Here is a 24,143-nt window from a genome sequence, read left to right as displayed (position 1 = left end):
CACTTTGGGGACCTCTTATCTGTTTTCATTAAGAGATGTTTTTACTATATTAATATGTATTTCTATCTGTCTAATCCTATATAATAAAAGGCTAATATGCAAATTGACCGAACAGTGGAACAACCAGTCACTATGATGTGCACTGACCACCGGGGGGCAGATGCTCAATACAGGAGCTGCCCCTGGTGGTCAGTGCACTCCACAGGGGGAGCACCGCTCAGCCAGAAGCCCTGAATTGGGCTCAGGGCTGGTGAGTGCAGCGGCAATGGCGGGAGAGGCTCTGTGGCAGTGCTAAGGATGTCCTGACTGTGCTAAGGACGTCCCCGAGGGCTCCTGGATGGTGAGAGGGCATAGGCTGGGCTGAGGCCCCCTCCGCCCCCCGCCCCAGTGCATGAATTTCATGCACCAGGCCTCTAGTGGTTTTACATTGAGTGAACAAGACTCATAGGATACAATGAAAAATAACTTTAGTTATGTCTCCTGTGTCCTTTAAAATATATTCTATAGAACGGGTTCTTCTCTTGCTTCCCTGTCAAAAGCTGGGTAGACCCCATTAATATCCCCAAGTGTCACTGTTAGGTAACACCAATGGTACAGTCATGTGCATGATATGAGGTAGAATTTTATATTGATTTTTATGTAAATGATTTGGCTCTTAAGTTTCTTATGAGAAATTTGCTACATTTGATAAGATAAAGGCCTGGAATAAACCAGAAGGCTCTTATTCAGTTACTGTATGTTAATATCACTAAAATACCCCTTTCCCAGGTCCTCCCTTGGCTTCCCATAACCTCCCTTCAGTGTCTCTCACTTTCCCCCCTTCATTTTCTCCCTAGTTTAGGCCTTTTGCTTACACAGAAGCAGACACCCAGGCCGGAAGGATAAAATTTTCTAATCAGCTTCACTCCCATCCCCCACTCCACGCCCACATTTTAAGAAATTCAGCATGAACCTGTCATGGGATCCTGTTAGCTTTATAGGTCGGATTTCTTTACTATAATCTAATGCTAATTTATTATAAATTATTAAGAGAATAAAGGTCATTTCTTCCCACAAACTTTATTTTATTTTAATCTTCTTTTTAAAAAATATGTTTCTATTCATGTTAGAGAGAGAGAAAAGAGAGGAATAGAGAGATAGAAACATCCATTATACCTCCAACATGCCCTACACTGGGGATCAAGCCTGCAACCCTGGCATGTGCCTTAAGGGGGAACTGAACCGGTGACCTTTTAGTTCATGGGTCGAGGCTACACTGAGCTACACAGGCTGGGCTCTTCCCACAAACTTTAAATTCAAATGTGAGAAGTCCATAGACAGAAGTACACAGAAATTAACAGAAAAAGTTCAAGGAAGTTGAAACAATTCTTGCTTCTCTGAATTCTCTTGCTCTGGTTTAGACGGCACAGTCACTTGAATCCTGCTGTTTTTGACTTGTAAGTTACTTCAGAGACAAGGTTAGTCTCATGCTCTCTTTTGGTTCAACATTTTATTTTTATTGAAAAACGCACATTTTAAAAAGTACATTGTCTTAGTGCTTGGGGTCATCTATGTGATTAGATATACACAATAATACTGTTAAAACTACTCTAAAAATATATACCAACAGAATTGTGCTGTTTTTATTCTTTATTTTAAAAAGACAACTTAGTATAAGAACATTCTCTGAACATACAAGCAGGTTAAGATTTAAATTTTTTAATTTATTAAAAAATAAATTTAAGTTGGCAGGTCAGATATGTACATAATATTCCTTATTATCGCACATCAATGGAAAGCCACATGGATTTTTACTAATGTGGAAGTAGAATATCACAGGAAGGTACTTCTTTGTTTTTATACTGCTACTTATGTTTCACTATAAATGAGTGACAGCAGTATAGGCACAAAGCCTGAGTCTCATATCTAGAAATTTCTTTTAGATTATTTAAACCAATTTTCAAAACCTTCTTAATTAGAAAACCTAGGAATGGATGGATTAAAGAATTTATCTGAGAACACTAAAAAAGAATGCAACAGAAACCTATTAAAATATTCACCTGCATATCAAGTTCGCACATCTTGTTGCATTTACAGAGTTTTCTTTTGCAAAGAAAAGTCATTAATTCTTTTCTTTCTCAAGATTCTCTGACCATTTAATAAGTAACTCTTGCAGTGGAACACAATGAATGCATCAGAGAGTGGCCTGGAGAAGTTAATGCTGTAACATCAGACACATTTAAATGAGCCGTTTATATATATGTAACATTTCACTTATTTTAATGGGAAAAACTTTTTGTATTGATTTATGCATTAAAGGACGAATGTAAGTGTCATTTTATATATCTATGTCTACGCCTATACCTATACACACATGTGTCTGCACATATATATGTATGTATGTATGCAAGGCATTTATTTCCAAGTACACACTTTATTATTGGGACTAAAGATTTCATCACCATTAGTGTATTAGCATATCTTGCTTATTCAGTAATGAAGGAAATGATAAGATTTTATTTAAAATGAAAATAGATTCAGAAGTTTAGAATGGGAAAAGAATGTAGATTTTACCTATAATAATACAAGCCTTTCACTTGACAGCACAATTATTAAAATACAATAGACTAGAATTCCAAATCAATTAACTATAAAAATTATGTTAACACACAGAAGCAACTATTTGAAAGAAACTATTTGTTCTTCATTTTGAAATTTTAACAAGTAGAGGCATTTTCCATCATTGAGTCACAGGGCTCATTATGATGAAATTTTCATCTTGAAATTGTACAATTTAGGAATGTATACTATTTATTAGCGTGTCCAGATTACATGTTAACTTTTCACTTGACTGAAGTCTCATGTCCTTTAGTTCTTCCAAAATTTGGCTCGGTGAGCAGATTCTCATTGATTATATTTCTGTAGAAGAATTATAGAGGGGAAAAAACCCAATAGTATGAGACATAGTTTATATTTAAATACAACAGAAAATTAATGCATAAAATAAATTTCAGAATTCTACATTCTTACAGTGTTGTTCTTACATATAATTGTTGGGAAATGAAAGAAAATTCCATTCAGAATAGCTTTACTAGAATTATGTGCAAAGATACGGAATTTCTTAGAATATTTATTCTAAATGCTTTAGGTAAGAAACAAACATAATTGCTCTGCTCCTACTTTCTACAGAGATGAGAAACTAACATAGAACTTGTGCAGGGGCAGAATATAGTGGGAAGGCAGTAAGTGATAAGTGAGTTGAATTACATATGTGTAAATTCAAAAAGTTAAGGTGAGCCTGGCTGGTGTGGCTCAGTGGTTGAGCATCAACCTATGAACCAGGAGGTTGCGGTTTGATTCCTGGTCAGGGCACATGCTCAGGTTTCGGGCTCAATCCCCAATGGGAGGTCTACAGGAGGCGGCCAATAATAATTCTCTTCTCATCATTGCTGTTTCTATCTCTCTCCCTCTCCCTTCCTCTCTGAAGTCAATAAAAAACTTTTTTTTTTTTTATGATTCCCAAAGTCTAGGAAACCTAGGTAGTCCTTTGAAGGTAGGGGCTTGGTCCAGGGTTAAAACTAGAAGCTGAACATTTACAGGACCTTGGTTCTGTCAGGATGTATGATGATCATAGGAAAACCTTCTATCAATGCAGAATCAGATCCTTTCCTTTGAACGCTGAAGCCCATTCCACAGAGACTTGTTCTTGGTGGACATCTCCCAGAATAGATGCCACTTGGGTTTATGCTTCGGGCAAAGTTTAACAGGCACTAGATATTTAATTCGTGAGGTCAACTAAGAGGCCACTATGAATGAAATACATGAAACTGACTTGGTATTTTAATAAATATTCGAGACAGCAGCCACGACTCAGCTCTTATGAATTGCTACCATGCTGGTATGGAGGCTTCACATTGTTTTCTGTAAGGGTGTTCTTTAATGTAAAAATCTCCCACTTTTTAAGGCTGGCAATAAACACTCTTTTAAAAGACAACACTGCGTGGGGAAATAGTATTGAAGACGACGAACAACCTGTACCCAGAGTTCTCCACATGTTGTGTATTTACTTTGCGACTGGGAGTGAAAATGAAAACTACTATGGCCATAACTGTTCTAGATGCTGTAGCTCATGTATTTCTCATGCAGTTTTACATGATTGACACTATCATTATGTCCCTATTAAATTATCTTTGTGTTAACTATCATTATCTCCCTATGAGTAGCTTGCTTGAGGTTGTAAGTGTTGAAATATGAACTCAAATCCAGGTCTGGCTCCAGATCAGGGGCTGTTAAACCATACCTATTGCAAGGTCTCCTTAATATAACTTTATAATTCGGAAAATAAGTGGACTGAAGAATTTTGTTTTTGCGTAACTTACAGCAAGCATGTCAAACTCGTGGCCCGCCGGAATAAGTTTGACATGCTTGACTTACAGTATTTGTGTTGCTTTTTTTAAAAAAAAGATCCTTTATGCTCTGGCAAGTTTCCTCAGTGGTTAGAGCATTGGACTGAATGCTCAAGGGTTTGATTTCTGGTCAAGGACATGTATCTCGGTTGCAGGTCCCCCAGCCCCGGTAGGGGCCTGTTTGGGAGGCAACCAATTGATGTTTCTCTCTCACATTGATGTTTCTCTCTCTCTCTCTCTCTCTCTCTCTCTCTCTCTCTCTCTCTCTCTCTCCAACCGATCGCCCTGCAGAGGGAGGCCCAGGCCACCGGCCTGCAGGGCAATTGACCGGAGGGTGGTGGGGGTGGGTGGGAGATGAGGCTGGCTCTGAGATTGCTCCAAAGAGGGAGGCCCAGGCCACCTCTGTGTGGAGATCCATTGTGGAGCTCTAGCCAGGTGGGCTGGGCCTTCCTCTTCTGGGTGATCGATCACCCCAAAGAGGGAGGCCCAGGCTACCCGGCCAGCGGTGCTGTGGTGGGTGGGCGGGGCTGGCCAGCGATTTCCCTCAGAGTGAGGCCCAGGCCAGCCAAGCGATCGCACCCTATGCTTGTCGTGAGCAGAGAGGGGTGACCAGTGGCGGAGGGGGTGGGGGCGGCAGCACCACATAGATGGCAAGCAGTGGCAGTGGCAGGGGTTGGGCCAGCTGCTGGCAGCTGGGGGAAGAAAAGCCCTGACAGGCCCTGATCACCAGCCAGGCCTAGGGACCCTATCTGAGGGGTCCCAGATTGCAAGAGGACAACCTCCCTGTCCCCCTCCCCCCCGCCCTGTGCATGAATTTCGTGCACTGGGCCTCTAGTAGAATACACTGGTAAATGAATCCCAATTGAACACACCCTTCCCAAATCAGAAAGACGTAATTCATTAATTTATTTCCCTTCCCCAAAGGCCAAAGGCAATAAGAATAGTCACACCAACCTGGATTTCCTGTTTCTACAGAACTTAAAGGAGCGTCTGGGTCATGTGAGAATGTAGATTGCACATTAAGTGAACGTTTCTATAAGTAAAAGGCAGAAAAATATTAATGTCAACATTTCCTAAACTTAAGACACTATAAAGAAAAAGATCTCAGATGAAAAAATTTTTTGGCTAAAGTTGTTCTCTTTGTAATTCACTTTGTAGAGTCTTTTTTTCCCCTTCTTTTTAGAAAGGTTATTATTTCATAGATACTTACAAACTTTTATAAACTTGTATTTGTACTTCTAAATAGTAAAATACTATTTGTCATTTCCATAGCTGAATTATTACTTCAAACATTGACTGCCTTACGTCCCTGCTATAATAAAAAGATAAAATGGAAATTTTATAGAGAGATAAAAATCTCTTAGTCATACTGACCATGACCCAATTTTACTATACGCATGTAGAAACTTTTCTCTGAATTCTGTCAACTAAGCATTTCATTGATTCTTTCAGATTTTAGATCAACTAAGAGAAGACAAAAACGTAGTTTGTCATATATGCTCAAATACAAGAAGAAAATCTCTTTAATATTTATTCTGCAGACAAGAGAAGACTGCCTGTATTCAAGTCTTCACAGAATCTCTCATATTAGTGCAAACACTCCATTACTTTACTTTTGTTAAGAAAGTGTTCTTTAGATAAGATCCATTTACATGGAGTAATGACAATCAAGCATAACTTTAGGTGATTAAGTCACATAAAAGAAGTAGTTGAAAAAAGAAAAGGGCAAAGGAATTTAGTGTAGATTTACCATCAATCTTGCTATAGCTTCCCCACTAAACAAGCCTTTTAAAAATTATTTATTTATTTAAAAAATTGATTCTAGAGAGAGGAAGAGTGAGAGAGAGGGGAGAGAGAGAGAGAGAGGGAGAGAGAGAGAAGAGAGAGAAACAACATCGATCAGCCACCTCCCGCAGGTGTTCCGACTGGGGATTGAACCTGAAACCCGGATACATGCCCTGACTGGTGTACTGGACAATGCTCCATATCAACTTGTGCGTTCCATCCCCAGTCGGGCCTTTGGGAGGCGGCCAATTGATGTTTGTTTCTCACATCGGTATTTCTCTCTCCTTTCTCTCCGTCTCTCTCTCCCTCTCCCTCTCCCCCTCCCTTTCCTTCTCTCTAAAACCAATAAACCAAAAAACCCAATAGCATCAATAGCCAAACTAAATTCTCACCTTAGTTAGTTTGCCAATAACATAAGCAAAAAGGAGTATAGTTCCAATGACACCAGCCAACACCCCAAAAATAATGACTATTGTCACTATGGGAGAAAAAGAGAGCAGAAAATTATAAAACTGTGACATAAATGACCGCATATCAATTAAAGAAACATTAATATATTTTATCTTTTAAAAAACAAGATTTTCCAAAGTAACCACGTGATGAACTGAACTGGTGAATAGTAAAGTCTTTTGTCCAAGGTCACACATCTGACAGAACCAAGACCCCAGTGTCCCAACTCCAAATCCAGGGCTCTTCACAGGCCTCACAGGCAGCTGTGTGGATGTTCTACCCCGATATGGGAAAAACCATGAAGTGTTTCACAGGCTCAAAGTGATGAGAGAAAATAATGTCTTGACATAGAAAGGGGTATTGGACAGATCATAGAATCAGAACTTTGGAAGGAAACTGATATAAGCAGTTTGCAAATGAAGAAAAGAAGCCCAGTGAGTTTAAGTTACTTATCCTAGGTGAGACAACTAGTTAGAAGGAATGTGACCATAGTTCGGGTCACCTAGATTCTAAGCTTCTGTTCCTTCTACATTACTCTTATGCATGCTCTATAACATACTCACTAAGAAGATATTTTCAAATCTTACATGCTGGGAAGAAAACAAAGTTTATGCTAGTGGTACTCTCGCATATTCATAGCATATTTGTAGAGATTCCAAGTTAAGTAAGTAGAAGGCAAAACATATAGGTTAAATGGCTTATTTATTTGGCTAATTTACACTTAAAAGTCTTATTATTGATTAAAAGAAAACAAAGTAAAAGCCCAGCCTTTCTGTCCACCTAGCTGTAATGCAATAGTGATTCAGTTCCACAATTCATTGTGTGTGTGTGTGTGAGGTTTGGACACAGGTCACGCGTGAAGGGCAGCTCAGAAATGCAGACTAGTAAGTAAGCACATAAATGACTAATGTCAGATCTACAGCAGTTGCTGAGGGAGAAAGTGTCAGTCCCCAGGTGGAGGGGTTTGGAAGACAGCCCCACAGTGGTAGCATAGGGCCAGACATGAATAGAGATTGAGACATGAATGGTCTGTATAAGAATAATCTTGATAAGGGGTCAATTAGTGAGATGACTTATTACTCTTTGCTTTCTTCATGGTAGGGATAAGAGAAGTTTAATTGTTTTATAAGCTCTTAAAGAGACTTTTCTCTAGTAACTACGGTGATTAAGGTCTAACTTAAAAGGAAAATTACTGTTGCCCTAGCCAGTTTTCTCAGTGGATAGAGCATTGGCCTGCGGACTGAAAGGTCCCAGATTCGATTCTGGTCAAGGGAATATGCCTGGGTGGTGGGCTCAATCCCCAGTAGGGGCGTGCAGGAGGCAGCCGATCAATGATTCTCTCCCTCTCCCTTCCTCTCTGAAATCAATGAAAGTATATATAAAAATAGAAAAAAAATGATCAAGTTATGTATTGCTATTTCCAAAATGTTTAAGAAAATAAGACATGCCTATTTTAATTTTAAAAAGAGCATATTTTGTTTGCCTTTACATTATTGTGTGATTAAAATTAATAACATGTGATTTTGTTTTTAAATGTGACGCTTCTTATTTTCTTTTCTTAGGCATTTGGAACTAGCAACACATAACTAAACTGGACAGATTGTTAGTCCATGTAAACGATAACATACCTGGTGCTGAGAACATGTGCTTAAGGTATTTGCTTTGTCCTAAAAAGACAAAATTTCAAAATAAGTCAGAATGCATACGTTACCATGTCTAAAATATACCATTTTGGAATTAGATTATTTAGTGGGTTTCTTTTTTTTTAAATTGTGTTTAGGGAGCTATTGTTCAAATTTCAACAGCTGCTAAAACTTATGAGATACTGTCTTACTATTAATAATTCCATATCTACTTTCAACTACCCAACAATCTTTCAAGGGTCAGAAATTAGCAAGCAGTCTTATTGATTGAAGTGCAGAGTATTATAAAATACTGAAAGAACTATCTATTGATTTCCACAAGAAACAGGGCATTAAAAAAAAGTAAAAATAGTCCTGGCCAGGTGGCTCGGTTGGTTGGAGTGTCGTCCCGTAAGCCAAAAGGTGACGGGTGCAATTCCCATGTGGGACTTGAACGAGAGGCAACTGATTGATGTTTTCTCTCTCAAATCAATAAAAACACATCCTCGGGTGAGGACAAAAATAATGTAAAAATAAAACACTAAAAAATTTTTATTTTAAATGTAAAAACGGTGAGCAGAAAGGAGATGCATTGAGTCATCACCCCACATGGACTTCAGTCGAACCCAAAAGAGGTACATTGCTATCTATTTTCCAGATTTATGCCACTCTTTGAATCCAAACTCCTGTTGTGTCTCCTCTGAGCTTCTGTCCACAGTCCCCCTAAATGCTTTGTCTGCAGAAGTTCCCAGCACAGTTGCCCTAATGCTTCGCCAGTTACCTCCCCTTTTCAGTCCACAGTTTACATTTCTTTTTCTGCTGTCTCCAAATACCACTTTATGTCATGAAGCCCTCTTCCTACTACAACCACACGATTTTCCGGCATTTAATTGTTACCAATAACATACTGCACTGTATCATGTCACATCGCCCAGGTCTCGGTACGTCCCTCACTCTGGAGCAGTCATTTACAAAGGTTAACGGGGCTTGTCCTCTCTGTGGCCGGTGCAGCTGTGGCGGTGGACGCGCTCTGGCGAAGAACAGATGGGGTTTCAGCCTCCCACTGGCTGGACGGCCTTGGACCTGTTATGTTATCTCTTTGTGAGCAAATGAAGACTGTAACACCTATCTCTTTGGCTTCCTATAGGGGTCAAATCAGGGAGTGCATGAACACGCTCAGCACAACGCCCACCGCGCTGGCTGTTATTTGTCGGATTCACAGCAGGATTCACAACTGTCCGCAGCTGGCCTTCAAATGCGCTCTGGTTTGACACCACCACATCGACTTCACGTTTGAAAACGGTTGTTTAACTGGACTCAGAAGCCCAATAATTAGTTCCAAGCCCTTAGCATAATTTTCCTCTCTTGGTCACTGTTAAAATGTGTTGCTTCCATTTCTCTTGCTCTATTTTCTCGATGATTCTATTAGCCAATGATCCCGTAGCCACAGTAAGCCTTCTCTGGGGCTTTATTTTAAACCTGGAGTGTCCTGCTTCGACCCCATCCACAAGGACACTCTTTCATTCAACCTGCTCTTGCAAAGTCATCTTCTCCCCAGAGAAATCACCAGAGAGTGGACGCCGCCGAACCACCCTTATCTCAGCAACCAGCTTGGCTCAGAGTGATAGTGATTAGGCGCTTCTAATGTGTCAGGCTCCGCGCAGCAATTTTACACACATCTTCTTCATCTTCAGAGAAACACCACGAGATAACTATGATGGGCCCCATTTAAAAATTTAGGGGACAGAGACCCCTTGGGGAAGAGTCTCCCACGGTCAGCAGCGCGGACAGCCAAGCCAGACAAGGATTCACCACAACCCCTCCTCTCCCCCACAACCCCTCCTCTCCCCCACAACCCCTCCTCTCCCCCACAATCCCTCCTCTCCCCCACTATCCCTCCTCTCCCCCACTATCCCTCCTCTCCCCCACAATCCCTCCTCTCCCCCACTATCCCTCCTCTCCCCCACTATCCCTCCTCTCCCCCACTATCCCTCCTCTCCCCCACAATCCCTCCTCTCCCCCACTATCCCTCCCTCACCCCACAATCCCTCCCTCCCCCACATCCCTCCTCTCCCCCACATCCCCTCACTCCACCCCACAATCCCTCCTCTCCCCCACTATCCCTCCTCTCCCCCCACAATCCCTCCTCACCCCCCACAATCCCACCCTCACCCCCACAACCCTCCTCTCCCCCACAATCCCACCTCACCCCACTCATCCCCTCCTCTCCACACAATCCCTCCTCTCCCCCACTATCCCTCCTCTCCCCCACTATCCCTCCTCTCCCCCACAATCCCTCCTCTCCCCCACAACCCTTCCTCTCCCCCACCATCCCTCCTCTCTCCCACCACCCCTCCTTTCCCCCACCATCCCTCCTCTCCCCCACCACCCCTCCTCTCCCCACCATCCCTCCTCTCCCCCACCATCCCTCCTCTCCCCACAGCCCTTCCTCTCCCCACCATCCCTCCTCTCCCCCACCATCCCTCCTCTCCCCACAGCCCTTCCTCTCCCCCACCATCCCTCCTCTCCCCCACCATCCCTCCTCTCCACCTCATCTGTGGCTCCCTCCATGTGGCCCTGTTCACAGCCACACGCATCCTTCACGTGCTTTTGCTGGGTGGCTTCATGCCTTTAACCTGAAGTATTGTTTCTGTGAGATAGTCCAGAAGTGAGACCTTTTGGAAGTATAGGGACTGTGTCTAGTTATTAGCTTCCGTTTCTTAGACTTTGTCACTGTTTTCTCGCACCAACAGGTCCCATGAAATAGGTGTTGTGTCATAACAATAACTCCAGGGCAACTATTTAAAAATATGGACAAACCTTGTGTGGCAGGTGGATCTTTTCTTGTAACTGGAAGTTCCGTTGTTCTTTGATTAGCAGGAGTATGTTCAACTGGTAAGGGAGTCGCAGCTGAGTAAAATAGAAGTTGAGAAAGGCATTAAGAGTGAGGTGCTGGCGTAGAGCACAGAGCACATCACAAAAGACAGATTTATCCCATGCCTCTCCCACATGCATAGCATTTTACAAAACTCAGGGAAATTGTCTGTTCCGTGCCTCCTTTGCTCCATTTCCCAGATACAGTCCTATTTCCTCGGTAAAAATTAAAACAAAGACACTTTAAATTCAATTTTCTTCTGGCCTCAAAGGAGGTAAATCAGTTCTAAGGTTCCTTACCCACACTTCTTTTCTTTCTTTATACTCCTCAGGGACTTAAGCTACTTTCAAATTTCAAGGTAAGGAAATGAAAATTCCACAATATGTACCCCCAACAGCCACCAAGAGAGTTCTAACACTACCGTTCATAGCCAGAGCGCTCACGGCTATCTGGCCTCCCAGGTTTCTCAGGCCCTTATCAGCTAACAGACCTCTGTGGATATAGTTATGCAAAGCTGTGAAATTTCTCTTGAATAAGTGGATTTTAAACAGGGCTTTTTACAATAATCTCCTTAGTTGGGTCTACTTGGTAGAAAAGATCCAAATGAACTTGTAACCATTAAACAACAGGTGTGGTTTGCCTAAACCTCTTAAGGACTAGATTATGTGAAGGGTCTCTCTTCAACCCTTCCTCTCTCTCTCTCTCTCTCTCTCTCTCTCTCTCTCTCTCTCTCTCTCTCTCTCTCTCTCTCTCTCTCGTACTCTGAGCCCATAGCTTTCTGTATCTAGATCAGCTTTCACTGTCTGTTTGCATTGTTTTCAGATTACAGGTTAATTTAAGTATTGTCCTATTTCATTCACAATGCATTTTTATGTTTTATATTAAAAGGACACTTGGAACTTTAAATCCAACTTCCTTACCATACAAATAAGAAATTTGATACCACCAAAATTAAATGATTAGCTCAGGTTAACAGCTGGTAAGGACAGAAACAGAGGCCTAATTCTGCTGATTCCCACTGTTATTCCCACCTCCCAGATCGCTGCCTGACTGAGATCTTGTCAGCGAGATGCCTTTGATGTTTTAGCTTACCGATTGGTGAACACTGGGGTGCGTTGTACACAAAACAAGACAAGTAAATTTCTTGAGAGGCTCTAGAATTTTAACGATTAGGTAGTTTTCATTTTGACGATTTTTTCACACCAATTTATTGTGCTATTTACATCACATCTCTTAGCCCTCAGGGTCCTCTTGCTACTAAGAGAAACTGTTTTCTGCCCTAGCACTATTGACATGTGGGTCATTTTCTTACTCCCTTCACCTCTTCTAACAAGGACACATCCATTCTATACCTGAAAAATGCCACCTCTCTCTCCAAGAGAGGTATGTTGACCTTGAGGTATGATAGCAGATGTGTCCAGCATCTGGCTACCCAGCAACAGGTGGATTGTGGGGCAGCACTTCACATTTCCCAAGCTGCTCTGGGCGCTGGACAACTTACTCTATCCTATTTGCAACTGGCTGGACCTTGAAGGGAGGGTAGAGTTTTAAGTGGAAATGGGGAGGAGGGGGAATTGAGGTAAAGAAAGGGCATGGGCTGGGCTAACAGGGAGAAGGGAGAGGACGAGTGCATTCAAGCAGAGGCCAGCGGGCAGTGTGCAGGCAAAGGGAGGCAAACCTCTCAGGTTGACAAGAGTTTAATGTTCACATGGAAAATTAGTGTAAGATAAAATAGAAGGGAAGGTTGGGCAAGGCCTCAGACCCCTAGTTTAAAAATCTGTTTTCATTCCCTAGACACCAAAATGCCATTTGCTATGGTGCTTTGTACAAAGTACGTATTTGTGACCTGAACTGAATACCAACATTTTAAGCTTGGGAAGGGTGGAATGAATGAATGAACGAATGGATGAATGAATGACTATACCACCCAGAATAGGAAATATTCCAAATGTGCGTGGTTTACAGTTTACATTTGCATTAACATTTAAATTGTTTCAAAACATTCACCTCTTTCCTCTCATCCTCACCGCCCTGACCTCGCAGTTGCTCTGGAACACTCCACCAGCCTGGGAGTTCTGTGTGTTGGGGGAGGGCCCTACCACTGCTCCTCTTGCACCAAGGAGGTTGGGTGACTTGTGGGCCCAGAACACAAGGGATATAATTGGGAACAGAAGGCTAGCCTCCCAACATTCTGCTCTATGCTCTACCCATGAAACCCCCGCTCGCCCCAGCAGTGGGCACTTATAACGCGGGATGTTATTAGAAAGAGCAGCAGTAAAATGCAATGTTGGGTGAGGACCCTGCAGTTTTGCTCTGTGCCAAAACTTCCAGTAGCTGGGCTCCTGTCACAAAGTGATAAGTCAGTTCACGCAGCAGCTGGCTTGGTTTTGGTTCCCTCCTGACTTGCAGTTGATAGAAGTGTTATCTTGCAAAAACAAACTCTTACAAGGATACACCCTGCCTATGAAATATTTGACTTCAATAGTTTCCAAGTCAGAAACCTAAATATTCTGAGTGTTATAGTTTTGGGCATTGTGATGACCGTGAAACCTGATAGATGAATTTATTTGTGGAAGTTCTGCACGGTTAATTTGTGGTAAAACCTGGGGCAAGAACTCACATCTGCTGATTCTCAGTCAGTGCTTTTTGCTGCTGAACTGTGCTGTGTTACACAGAATGCATGTGTGAATGTTCCAGAGAGTGTTGGAGAAGGCTATTGCTGTGAAGTAATATTTTTTTAAAATATATTTTCATTGGTTTCAGAGAGGAAAGGAGAGGGAGAGAGAGAGATAGAAGCATCAATGATGAGAGAGAATCATCGATTGGCTGCCTCCTGCACGCCCCCTACTGGGGATCGAGCCTGCAACCCAGGCATGTGCCCTCGATCGGAATTGAACCTGGGACTCTTCAGTCCACAGGCTGATGCTTTAACCACTGAGCAATCCAGCGAGGGCTGTGAAGTAATATTTTAAGGGAAACATTCAGTTTTGCTGTTGAACCAAAGGCTGAAAAACTCAGCCCAGGTCAAGGTGTGATAATAGAATCGTATGTCCATCTGTTGTCATTCACTGTGCATTCTTTAATAAGGGTTTTAATAAGCTAAAGTAGCCACTTAAAATTTAGAACAATTGAACTTTCTAATGGATTAAGTGTTTGGTGTGATAACATTTGAACCTAGTCTTTGTTGACTTTTCCCCATGGGTTTAAAATATTTCCAAATAAAAATTTGGGAAAAGAAATACAGTAATATAGTGTATTATATTCATGTATACACAAAGAAAATATTTGTTTTACCTATTCTATTATTATTATTATTTGGTTAATCCTCACCTGAGGATATTTTTCCATTGATTTTTTAGAGAGAGTAGAAGGGAGAGAGAGAGAGACAGAGAGAAACATCAATGTGAGAGAGACACATTGATTGGTTGCCTCCTGCATGCACCCCGACCAGGGCCCGGGAACCTGCAACCAAGGTGCATGCCCTTGGCCAGAATCAAACCTTCAGTCATCTGAGACAGTCTATCCATTGAGCCAAACTGCCTAGGGCTTTTTCACTTATTCTTGTGTTTTTGGTTTTTTTTAAACATCTCTTCTACTATAATTGGAATAGATAGCTACTTCTTCAAAATATCTTCCATGCTTAAAATTAGCATGTAGTAGTGATTAATACATTTTAAAAAATAAAGTGGGCAAAAATTTATTTAGCTTTTTGGTAGCCAATGCACATGTATATACACACAAATAAATTGCAGAAAAATTTTATGTATCACAAATCAACACTAATAAAAGAGAAAAATGGTAATTGGCGTACGAGCTACCCTTTTCATTGGCTAATCAGGGCTATATGCAAATTAACTGCCAACTAAGATTGGCAGTTAACTGACAACAAGATGGCGGTTAACTGTCAACAAGATGGCGGTTAATTTGCATATGTAGGCACAATGCAGGGAGGCAAAAGGGAAAGCAGGAAGAAGCCCCCTGCCACTGACAGTGATCGGAAACCCAGGGGGGAGCTAAGAGCTGCCCCCCAGCCATGATAGGAGAATCAGGCGCCTTTGCCGCCCTGGCCAGTGATAGCAGGAAGTAGGGGTGGAGCCAGCGATGGGAGCTGGGCACGGTCGAAGCTGGCAGTCCCAGGAGCTAGGGGTCCCTTGCCTGGGCCTAAAGCGGAGCCCACAATCGCGGGGCCGCTGCAGCTGCGGGTCCCCGCTGCCCGGGCCGGACGCCTCAGCCAGAGGCCTCAGGCCTGGTCAAGGGGCTGATCCGGTGATTGGTGATCGGAGGGTGATGAGGGTCAACTCCTCTGGCCGAGGCATCAGGCCTGGGTGGGGGGCGGAGCCGGGGATTGGGGGGATATGATGGTTCTCTTGCCCAGGCCTGAAGCCTGGGTCAGAGGCGTCAGGCTTGGGCGGGGGGTGGAGCAAGCGATCAGAGGGAGATGGGGGTCCCCTGACCAGGCCTGACGCCTCTGGCGGAGGCGTCAGGCCTGGGCAAGGGGCCGATCAGGCGATCGGAGGGTGATGGGGGTCTACGCCTCTGGCCGAGGCATCAGGCCTGGGCTTGGGGCAGAACCAGTGATGGGGGGAAATGAGGGTCCCCTGCCCAGGCCTGACACCTCTGTCAGAGGCGTCAGGCCTGGGCAAGGGGCTGATCCTGCGATTGGAGGGTGATGGGGGTCAATGCCTGAGGGCTCCCAGTATGTGAGAGGGGACAGGCTGGGCTGAGGGACACTCCCCCCCACCCCACCCCCGACACCCAGTGCACTAATTTCGTGCACCGGGCCCCTAGTATAGATATAAAATTCTTAACACAAATATTAAATGCAGTACGATATTAAAAGAATATTCTACAATAGCCTAGTGCACTGATGGCGAACCTTTTGAGCTCGGCGTGTCAGCATTTTGAAAAACCCTAACTTAACTCTGGTGCCGTGTCACATATAGAAAGTTTTTGATATTTGCAACCATAGTAAAACAAAGATTTATATTTTTGATATTTATTTTATATATTTAAATGCCATTTAACAAAGAAAAATCAACCAAAAAAATGAGTTCACGTGTCACCTCTGACACACTTGTCATAGTTTCGCCATCACTGGAGTGGTTAGGTTTATGCCAGGATGGAAGTAATGCAATATTATAATGTTCATTGATATGAATCATCATTTCAACATATTAAAGAATAAAAATACATTCACATGAAAAGAAACAAATAGGATTAACAGACATTCCTAAAGAAAGGAAACACAAGCTTAAAAAGTGTTCCTGGCCCAGCCAGCATGGCTCAGTGGTTGAGCATTGACCTATGAACCAGGAGGTCATGGTTAATTTCCCTGTCAGGGCACATGGCTGGGTTGTAGCCTCGATCCCCAGTAGAGGGTGTGCAGGAGTAGCCGATCAACGATTCTCTCTCACCATTGATGTTTCTATCTCTCTCTCCCTCTCCCTTCCTCTCTGAAATCAATAAAAACATATTAAAAGAAAAAGAAAGGAGAGCTCTTTATGGGTCACATTCGGCCTTTGTACTCTTAACCTCCTGTTACCGTAACTTATGGCAGTTTCCATTCCAATTACAGATTTTCCACTTTACCTTTGTACCACCTATGTCCTTAGGCACTGTGAATCCAGTGATACAAACATTTATCAGTGATAAAGAAAAGGAGTTCTGTACTTCCAAAAAACCATACGTAAAGAGAGGGTCATGGCATATATTTTGTTTTCACATCTTCATTAAAGAAAAATGAGAATTTGACGACGTTAATAGTTCTTACTGAATATTTTCTATGTACCAGGCAGCATGCCAAGCTCTTTACATAGATTATTTCATTTTATCCTGATAACTTTAATATGGAGTAGGTATTATCCCCATTGCACAGACAGAAAAACAGAGATTCACACAATTTAAAAATATAGTCAGTGGGCAGTGAAGCTAGATGCCAACCCAGGAGGTTTGACTGTAGGGCCCTCGTCCTTAACCAATATTTTTTCCTTCCTTCCCCAGGAGAGGATAACAATTCATCCCCCACTCTGCTCTCCAGAAATCTGCACTGTTGACATTTTTGTGCAAATCTTTCAGATACATTTTCTAGATATGTTTATAAATATATACTTAAAAATTACTCTGTGTAATATTCTGAAACCTGTCTTTTCCTCATTCAAAGAGCATTTTTGTCCATATTAGGGGAAACACTTGTAAAACATTTTAATGGCTTCATAATGTTACATTTGATGCATAAATCATGGTTTACTTAACCCCTGTCATGCTTTTGATTACATAGGCTGTTTCTGCTTCATATTAAACTTTTTTAAAAATATTTTTTTATTGATTTAAGAGAGGAAGGGAGCGGGAGAGAGAAACAGAAACATCAATGATGAGAGAGAATCATTGATCGGCTGTCCCCTACTGGGGATTGAGCCTGCAACCCAGGCAAGTGCCCTTGATCGGATTTGACCCCCAGGACCCTTCAGTCCACAGGCCGAAGTTCTATCCATTGAATCAAACCAGCTTGGGCAAGAGGTCTCCTTTCAGATTGGACTGGAAGAAACTCAGCCAACCACCTTTAACTTGATCCCTTCTCATTTACTACCAGGGATCTAAACTTCTCTTCCCCGAGGCAAGAGCATTTGTTTTTCTTGTTCTACCTAATTCACTGATGAAATTTAAGAACACCTCTGTGGATTTATGCACACCTCAGTGGGGAGAAACCTAGACCCTTTTGCGTCGGACCTTCAAAGCAAACTGCTGAGTTGGAGTCTGACCTAAAATGTCAAGGGGAGCAGGTCCTCCACGCCCTGAGGGTCAGACCCCTCCTCCTGCTCTGTGCACCGGGGGTGCTAGGGGGCTGAGAGAAGAACTACCACATTTAATGCGTTGGGGCTTACAATGCTTTTGAACTCATTTACTTTTCTGGGAGAGGGATGGGCTCGAACACTGCCTGACTCCCATGATGTGATAGAAGTCTCCCAGTGACTGAAGTGACTAAAGGTCCTATATGTGGTCACTTTTCCGATACTCTTAGCTACTGAAGCATGGTCTTTGGGGACTTGGGGAATCATAACAGGAACAAGCCATATAAAAAAACAGAAGATGGGATACATATTAATGGTGGGTTATCACATGTTCACCGTCAGTTGTTGCTCTTTTCTCTATCAAATCCCTGAAATCAGTTTCAGCATACACCATAACCAAGTGTTCGAGTAGCAGTAAACCGTGATGAAATGAACGCTGGTATCTTGGATTCTCTCCATCAATGTTTGTTGGCATTCTTTCTAAGAAGGAGACCTCTTAGAAAGCAGAGATTGTATTTGTTCAGTTCACTTGTAAAAATATTTTAAACTTGTCCTGATTACAAATTATGACTCTCCTGGCAGAAAATTTAGAAAGTATTAAGAAGCAGAAAAAAACCATTCCCCACACCCAGAGAGAGCCCTGGGATGTTTCTTTAGTTTTAGTTTAGTTCATTTAGCACAGAAAACTACACAGATAGGTACTTATTAAATGTATGGATATGATGATAAAGGCTGGAAATCGATTACCCACTTGTAGGTTTAAAATTAAAACTTGGGAAATCTATTACCCACTGATGTTTGATCAACGCTGTCCGTCGGAGGTGCAGAGGTGGCATTTGATGTCAAAATATAACCTATAACGACAAGTTGGGAAAATTACTTAAAATGTGCTTCCCAAGTAGGTTCATTGATGTTTTCAATAATCCTCCAGAAAACAAAGTAGAAAGAAATTTATCACAAGTATGCTAATTTTGCAATTTAAAATTAGTGTAAGTTAACTTCAAGATACCATCCATTCTTTTCCCTCTCTTAGGATTCCTCCTTCAAAGAAATTCATAGTAGAATGCCTATTTCTTTCCAAAAACCCAATTTCACACCAAGCTAAAGGGATGTATAGGTCTGAGAACCAGACTCCAGTCATCTCAGGCTTACCTTTGAGGACTCATTGAAGTTTAGAGATGAAAAGGATTTTAGATGCCATCTATTCTGTACTTTATTTAATGTACATAAGGAAACTGAGGCCCATGGAGGCTCATTGATTTTGCACAATTAAAGTAGTCCACAGCAAAATTCTGGTTATTTGTCATTTGTGCCACTATTATTTATTGAGTGCCTTCTGTGTGCTAGCAATGTGTGGGATAGAGAAATGAAGACCCAAGTTTTAATTTTAAAAAATGTATAAAGTCTTGTGGTCCCTGAAATCCGACTTAGAACTCTTTCCTAAAGAATTAAATGGGCAGAAAGGCGCGTTTCTTGGGTCACTGAAGAAAAAGAGCTGCCTTGTTTCTTTATGTCATCCGTAGCACGCGCTTGTCATTCACGCTGGTGTGCCTGCGGTGTGTGTAATCAGATGCACAGGTGATCATTCTCTTCCTACATAAAAACAACATTCTCTTTTTGCCTTCTCTTCCCTCCCTCTACTTCCTTCCTTGCTGGTTCAACCAATATTTTACTACAGGTCATGAGCTGGGCTAGATTCTGGGGCTACACCAACGAATAATTCAGGAGTGATAATACCTGTCCCTTTGGATTTTCCAATTAAATCAGCATATTATGACCTAGAATTCAAATTTTGCATGATTTTTAAAGTAAAATCAGGAAACTTTAGAGGGTGCTGGCTTAGGGTATAATTTCCTAGTTGAAGTGATATAATACTGTATTCTCAAATTCTTAGCATCGGAAGCTGATTTTCAAACAAAAGCTTGGCCTTTCCTTGAACACACTAAGTTCTCTCCTATCTCAGAACTTCCGCCCTCTACCTTCTAGTGCCCTTTCCCCAGCTTTTGCAAGGTTGGCTTTTTCTCACTGTTCACCTCTCAGCACAAATGTCACCTCCTGGAGAAAAGCTTCCTGCTACCCATTTCCAAAGCAGCCCCTGCTTATGTTTACCACCTTACCTGGCTTCATTTTCTTTGTCTTATTTTTTGTTGTCAGTTATTTTAACAGGTTGCTTGTTCTGTTAATTGTGGACCTTGCCACTGTTTCCTCTGCCCCCCTCACTGAATGTACCCTTCCCGGGCACTCATTCGTCTTACTACTCTGGCCTCAGTGTTGGGCACCTGACATAGAATTACTGAATGAACCAATGAGGGAATGATTGGAAAGGAAATCATTTGCAAAAAACTAACTCTCCATGAGGCAGATGATACTTGAGGTTGGAAATACTGGCTATTGCCTTAAGATTACTGGAGAAAGCAAAACCATCATTTCTTTTTCCCTTGCTAATGATGTTTACCCTTCCTCACATTTTTTTAGGTTTCCTCTTCAACTAAAGAGTCAAGGGGGGCTGTTTCCATACCTGTCTATGATTCTGTAAAGTAGTCACATTAAGAGACTTTCCGTGAAGGGCTTCGGAAGATGCAAAGATTGTAAGAGCGCTAGCCTTGAAGGCCAAGGGAGCCTTCCGAGTCATGTGGCCTCGCTGAGCTCCCGTGAAGTATCATTTAAGCCATGACTCCACTGTCTGCTTGTGCAGGTGTAGACGTGCAGAATTTACTTCTTTTCCAGGCATCCTTCCTGACTTGGGGGCAGCTCGAAGATGCATCCAGTTTTTCCAGATCTTGGGCCCCACCCAAAGGAAAGGGTGGTGTCTACTTTGAGTGACCCTACCTGGCCCTCTGGGACAACACAAAGGAGACCTCTCCTCTCTTCTTGTAAAACTCTACAAATATTTGCATATATTTAAATATCACACCCTGTACCCTCCCATTTGTTTTTTTCAAGAGGAATGTTTTCACACTTTGCTTCTTAAAAAACTTTGGAGCAACTTCATTAGTCTTTGGTTTTCCTCTTCTCAGAAATCACCACTACATATCTAGGTTTGTAGTTCCCTAGTCTATAATTATTATCATTTTTACATACGTATTTAGTACTTTATTATGTGCTAGGCAATGGAGGAAGTACATTGGTTACTTTCTCAAAGTCCTCACGTGATTACTATGGAGCAGATACTAACACTGTCTACGTTTCATAGATGAGGGTGTTGAAACAAAAAGAGGTAAGCAATCTGACTTCATTGTTCTCCAACCTTTCAGACGTGGAACCAGATTTGAACCCAGTTCTCCCTGACCCTCAGGTCAGCACTTTGACTGTTACACAATTTCCCCCTCTGAAGTCCCTTAGCAAATGCTGGCTCTCTTCCCTGCCTCCCACAGGGTGCCCAGGAGGCGCCTGCTACTTGCTCTGACTCCAGTTAGAGAAATGTCTGTCAGGCTAAATATCACTGCTTCTCCTTCACTACGTGCTGGGCGCTAGTATTTCTAACACACAAACACTGCCTTTCGAGAAGATGATCACCGTAACATTCTCAGGAAGAGGCCAAAAATAATGAGAATTTACCCTTACATTATTTCTTTATTTTAATAAATTGATTTAGTTGTGTCCCCAAACCGAGTAACACCTAAGCCAAGACAGTTGTTATTTCTTTTTTTCCACCTCACACCTCAGTAACAGACCCACAGAGTGACGCCTGTAGTTACTGAGTCCATGCGTGTGGCTTGTACCTTTCTGACAGGAGGAGGAGGAAATTATAATATTCTGGGAAACTTGTTAAAAATGGAGGACCAGGTATCTATCCTCGTCCTCATTAATGACTCTTTTATTTAGAAGTTCACCTCATTAAAACGTAAACAAAGCAACTAATGTATTTGCACAGAAATAGTTCTCATACTCGTTGATAGAATTCTTTTAACCTAGCGAGGCTGAGAATTAAAGCATGCGTCTCACACTGGAAAACGGTGATCCGGCCACAGTTACTGGCTCCCTCGTGCTATTTCCTCTACTTTGACAGCCGAGTCCCAATAAAATCCCTCCAGCAAACTGGGATCTGAGATGGTACTCATTTATTTATTCATTTGAATAAGACAGAACTAAAGTGGGATAGTTTATATTTTAATCTATAACCTTATATCCAATAGAACAGCCTTAGGCTAAAAAAAATTCCACTTACCTGACAATAGTAATGCAATTATTATTTTTTCATACATCCTGAGATCATGAGCTGGCTCACAGAAGTCAGGGCACGAGGAGCAGCTGGGACGGTGGAGTGTCAGCCTCCAGCCCGAGCCTGCACCCTGTTATCTGCCAGGCCCACCTTCCCGCCGGCATCGCTGATAGGCTGGGGTGGCATTTTAAATTATGCAAAGTTGTCAAACGCCTGTCAATAAAGGTGCGTGGGTATGTGCTGAATTGGGATTATTAAAGTGTTAAGTAAAATCTCCACTTCGAGGAACTGGCTGCTCCATGTTCATTTTACTTTACATAAATGAAGTGGGCATGGCAAGGTAGCAGAAGGCAGGAGCCGCCCCATTGGACAAACAAGAACTGGACTGTGGAGGCCTGAGGCCAGGACACCAGCAGGCTGTGGTGACTGCTAGGGAGTTAGCAACCTGTACATGATTAATGTGGAGATTCTTGGGTGCCAGGAGGAAAGAGACTCTACCTGTAGAATAAGTGAATTTGAGAACTTCAGTGATTATTTGAGTGCTCTGAGGTTTGAACAAACTCTCACGACAGGCTACCCAGCTACAGAAGAATACAGGAGACACAGGAAATCTCTTATTCAAAGCAGAGTTTGAACTGAACAGCTGCCCAAATAGGTGCACAACCAGTGAGACTTTCTCTCTAAAACGTGCCCCACCGGGCAAGGGTAAGTTAATGCCCCAACAATAAATTCAAGTGCTCAGCACCGAAAACAAGCAGGCAAACCAAAGCCCTTGTTGCAAAGAGGGTTAAAGTGAGGGGCAGGGCCAGCTGAGGAAGATCACTTTTAAAGGCAGACAGAACAAATGCAACAGGAATTAGATCTGAAACAGCTCAAAAGAAGGGGAGTGGACCCTTCACCTAAATTGTCCTACTTCCTTAAGAGTGTTTGTGAAAGTTGTCAAATATGTTGTATTTACATTTTTACCCTGAAATATGGTTTTTAAAAATTATGAAATGATGTTTGCAACTTCGGAAATTGAGTCACAGACTGAAAAATCACTTAGGGGAAAGGATGGAGGTAAATATCAACTAACATCCTAAGAGAAGGTGCCTGAGGCTGAGGAGGAGATGGGGAGCTGAGATTGGGAGAGATGAAGACTGAGGGACCTGACCGGTTTGGCTCAGCGGATAGAGCGTCGGCCTGCGGATTCGGGGGTCCCGGGTTCGATTCTGGTCAGGGGCACATCCCCAGTGGGGAGTGTGCAGGAGGCAGCTGATTGATGTTCCTCTCTCATCGATGTTTCTAACTTTCTATCCCTCTCCCTTCCTCTCTGTAAAAAATCAATAAAATATATATATTTTTAAAAAAAGACTGAGGGACACAGGGACTCTGAGGGAGAGTGGGGGGATCTTAAAGCCCCAGAAGCCTTGAGCCCCTCTTAAGACCCTGACAATTTATGCAAAACAGTGCAGCCAAATTTACAAATAGTTAAATTGAACCAATATTTTGTAAACCAATACTTTGCTTAAATTCAGTGTTGTTGTGGGTGGATATCAATCAGTTGGGTTCAGAAATTGTTCTCAACAGACAGCCAAATGAAGGAGATTTTGTGGATATGAATATAATCATTTTACATGATATTATATTGATAAGGGGAGAGCAATTAGCATGAGCCTTAAAAATGTTATTTCCCTTTGATGGGTAAATAAATTAGTCACTATCCTCCCAATGGACCATCAGGCAGCCGTTAAAATCATGTTTTTGCCCTAGCTGGTTTGGCTCAGTGGATAGAGCATCGGCCTGTGGAGTGAAGGGTCCCGGGTTTGATTCTGGTCAAGGGCACATGCCTCAGCTCGATCCCCAGTAGGGGGCGTGCAGGATCAATGATTCTCTTTCATCACTGATGTTTCTCTCTCTCTCTCTCTATCCCTTCCTCTCTGAAATCAATAAAAATATATTTTAAAAAAATCATGTTTTCAATAATAGTTAATGATATGGTGACTCAGGATAAAATAAGTAAGTGGAAAGCAGCAAAATACAAAACTGTCTATACAAAAATAAATACCTATTTGATTATTTTTTCTTTCGGGCTGT

At 42.2% G+C, this 24,143-nt stretch overlaps 1 protein-coding gene across 1 annotated transcript; it reads right to left on the bottom strand.

The window, feature by feature from the left end:
- Nucleotides 1–1,600: 1,600 nt before the first annotated feature.
- Nucleotides 1,601–22,218, bottom strand: GYPA (glycophorin A (MNS blood group)). Its single transcript, XM_059695316.1, has 7 exons — nt 22,074–22,218; nt 18,694–18,759; nt 11,063–11,152; nt 8,249–8,287; nt 6,563–6,648; nt 5,340–5,418; nt 1,601–2,898 (listed from the first exon to the last, which is right to left on the bottom strand). The coding sequence occupies exons 1-7, from the start codon at nt 22,108–22,110 to the stop codon at nt 2,891–2,893; spliced, it is 405 nt and encodes a 134-aa protein (XP_059551299.1). The 5' UTR covers nt 22,111–22,218; the 3' UTR covers nt 1,601–2,890.
- Between the last annotated feature and the right edge of the window lie 1,925 nt (nt 22,219–24,143).

This window comes from Myotis daubentonii, chromosome 5 (assembly GCF_963259705.1).
Source record: "Myotis daubentonii chromosome 5, mMyoDau2.1, whole genome shotgun sequence".
Lineage (NCBI taxonomy): Eukaryota > Metazoa > Chordata > Mammalia > Chiroptera > Vespertilionidae > Myotis > Myotis daubentonii.
Note: the sequence above shows the minus strand (reverse complement) of the source record. Positions and strands in the feature narration are given on the sequence as shown.

Bases quoted from the DNA above. Each gene is read 5' to 3' on its own strand.
- GYPA (XM_059695316.1), bottom strand. From the start codon at position 22,110: ATGTATGAAAAAATAATAATTGCATTACTATTGTCAG. The intron at 11,153-18,693 runs GTAATAGATTTC...TATTTTACTCAG, and splicing joins CGTTGATCAAACATCAGTGG to CTGCGACTCCCTTACCAGTT. The intron at 5,419-6,562 runs GTGAGAATTTAG...TTTTACTTATAG, and splicing joins TTATTGGCAAACTAACTAAG to AAACGTTCACTTAATGTGCA.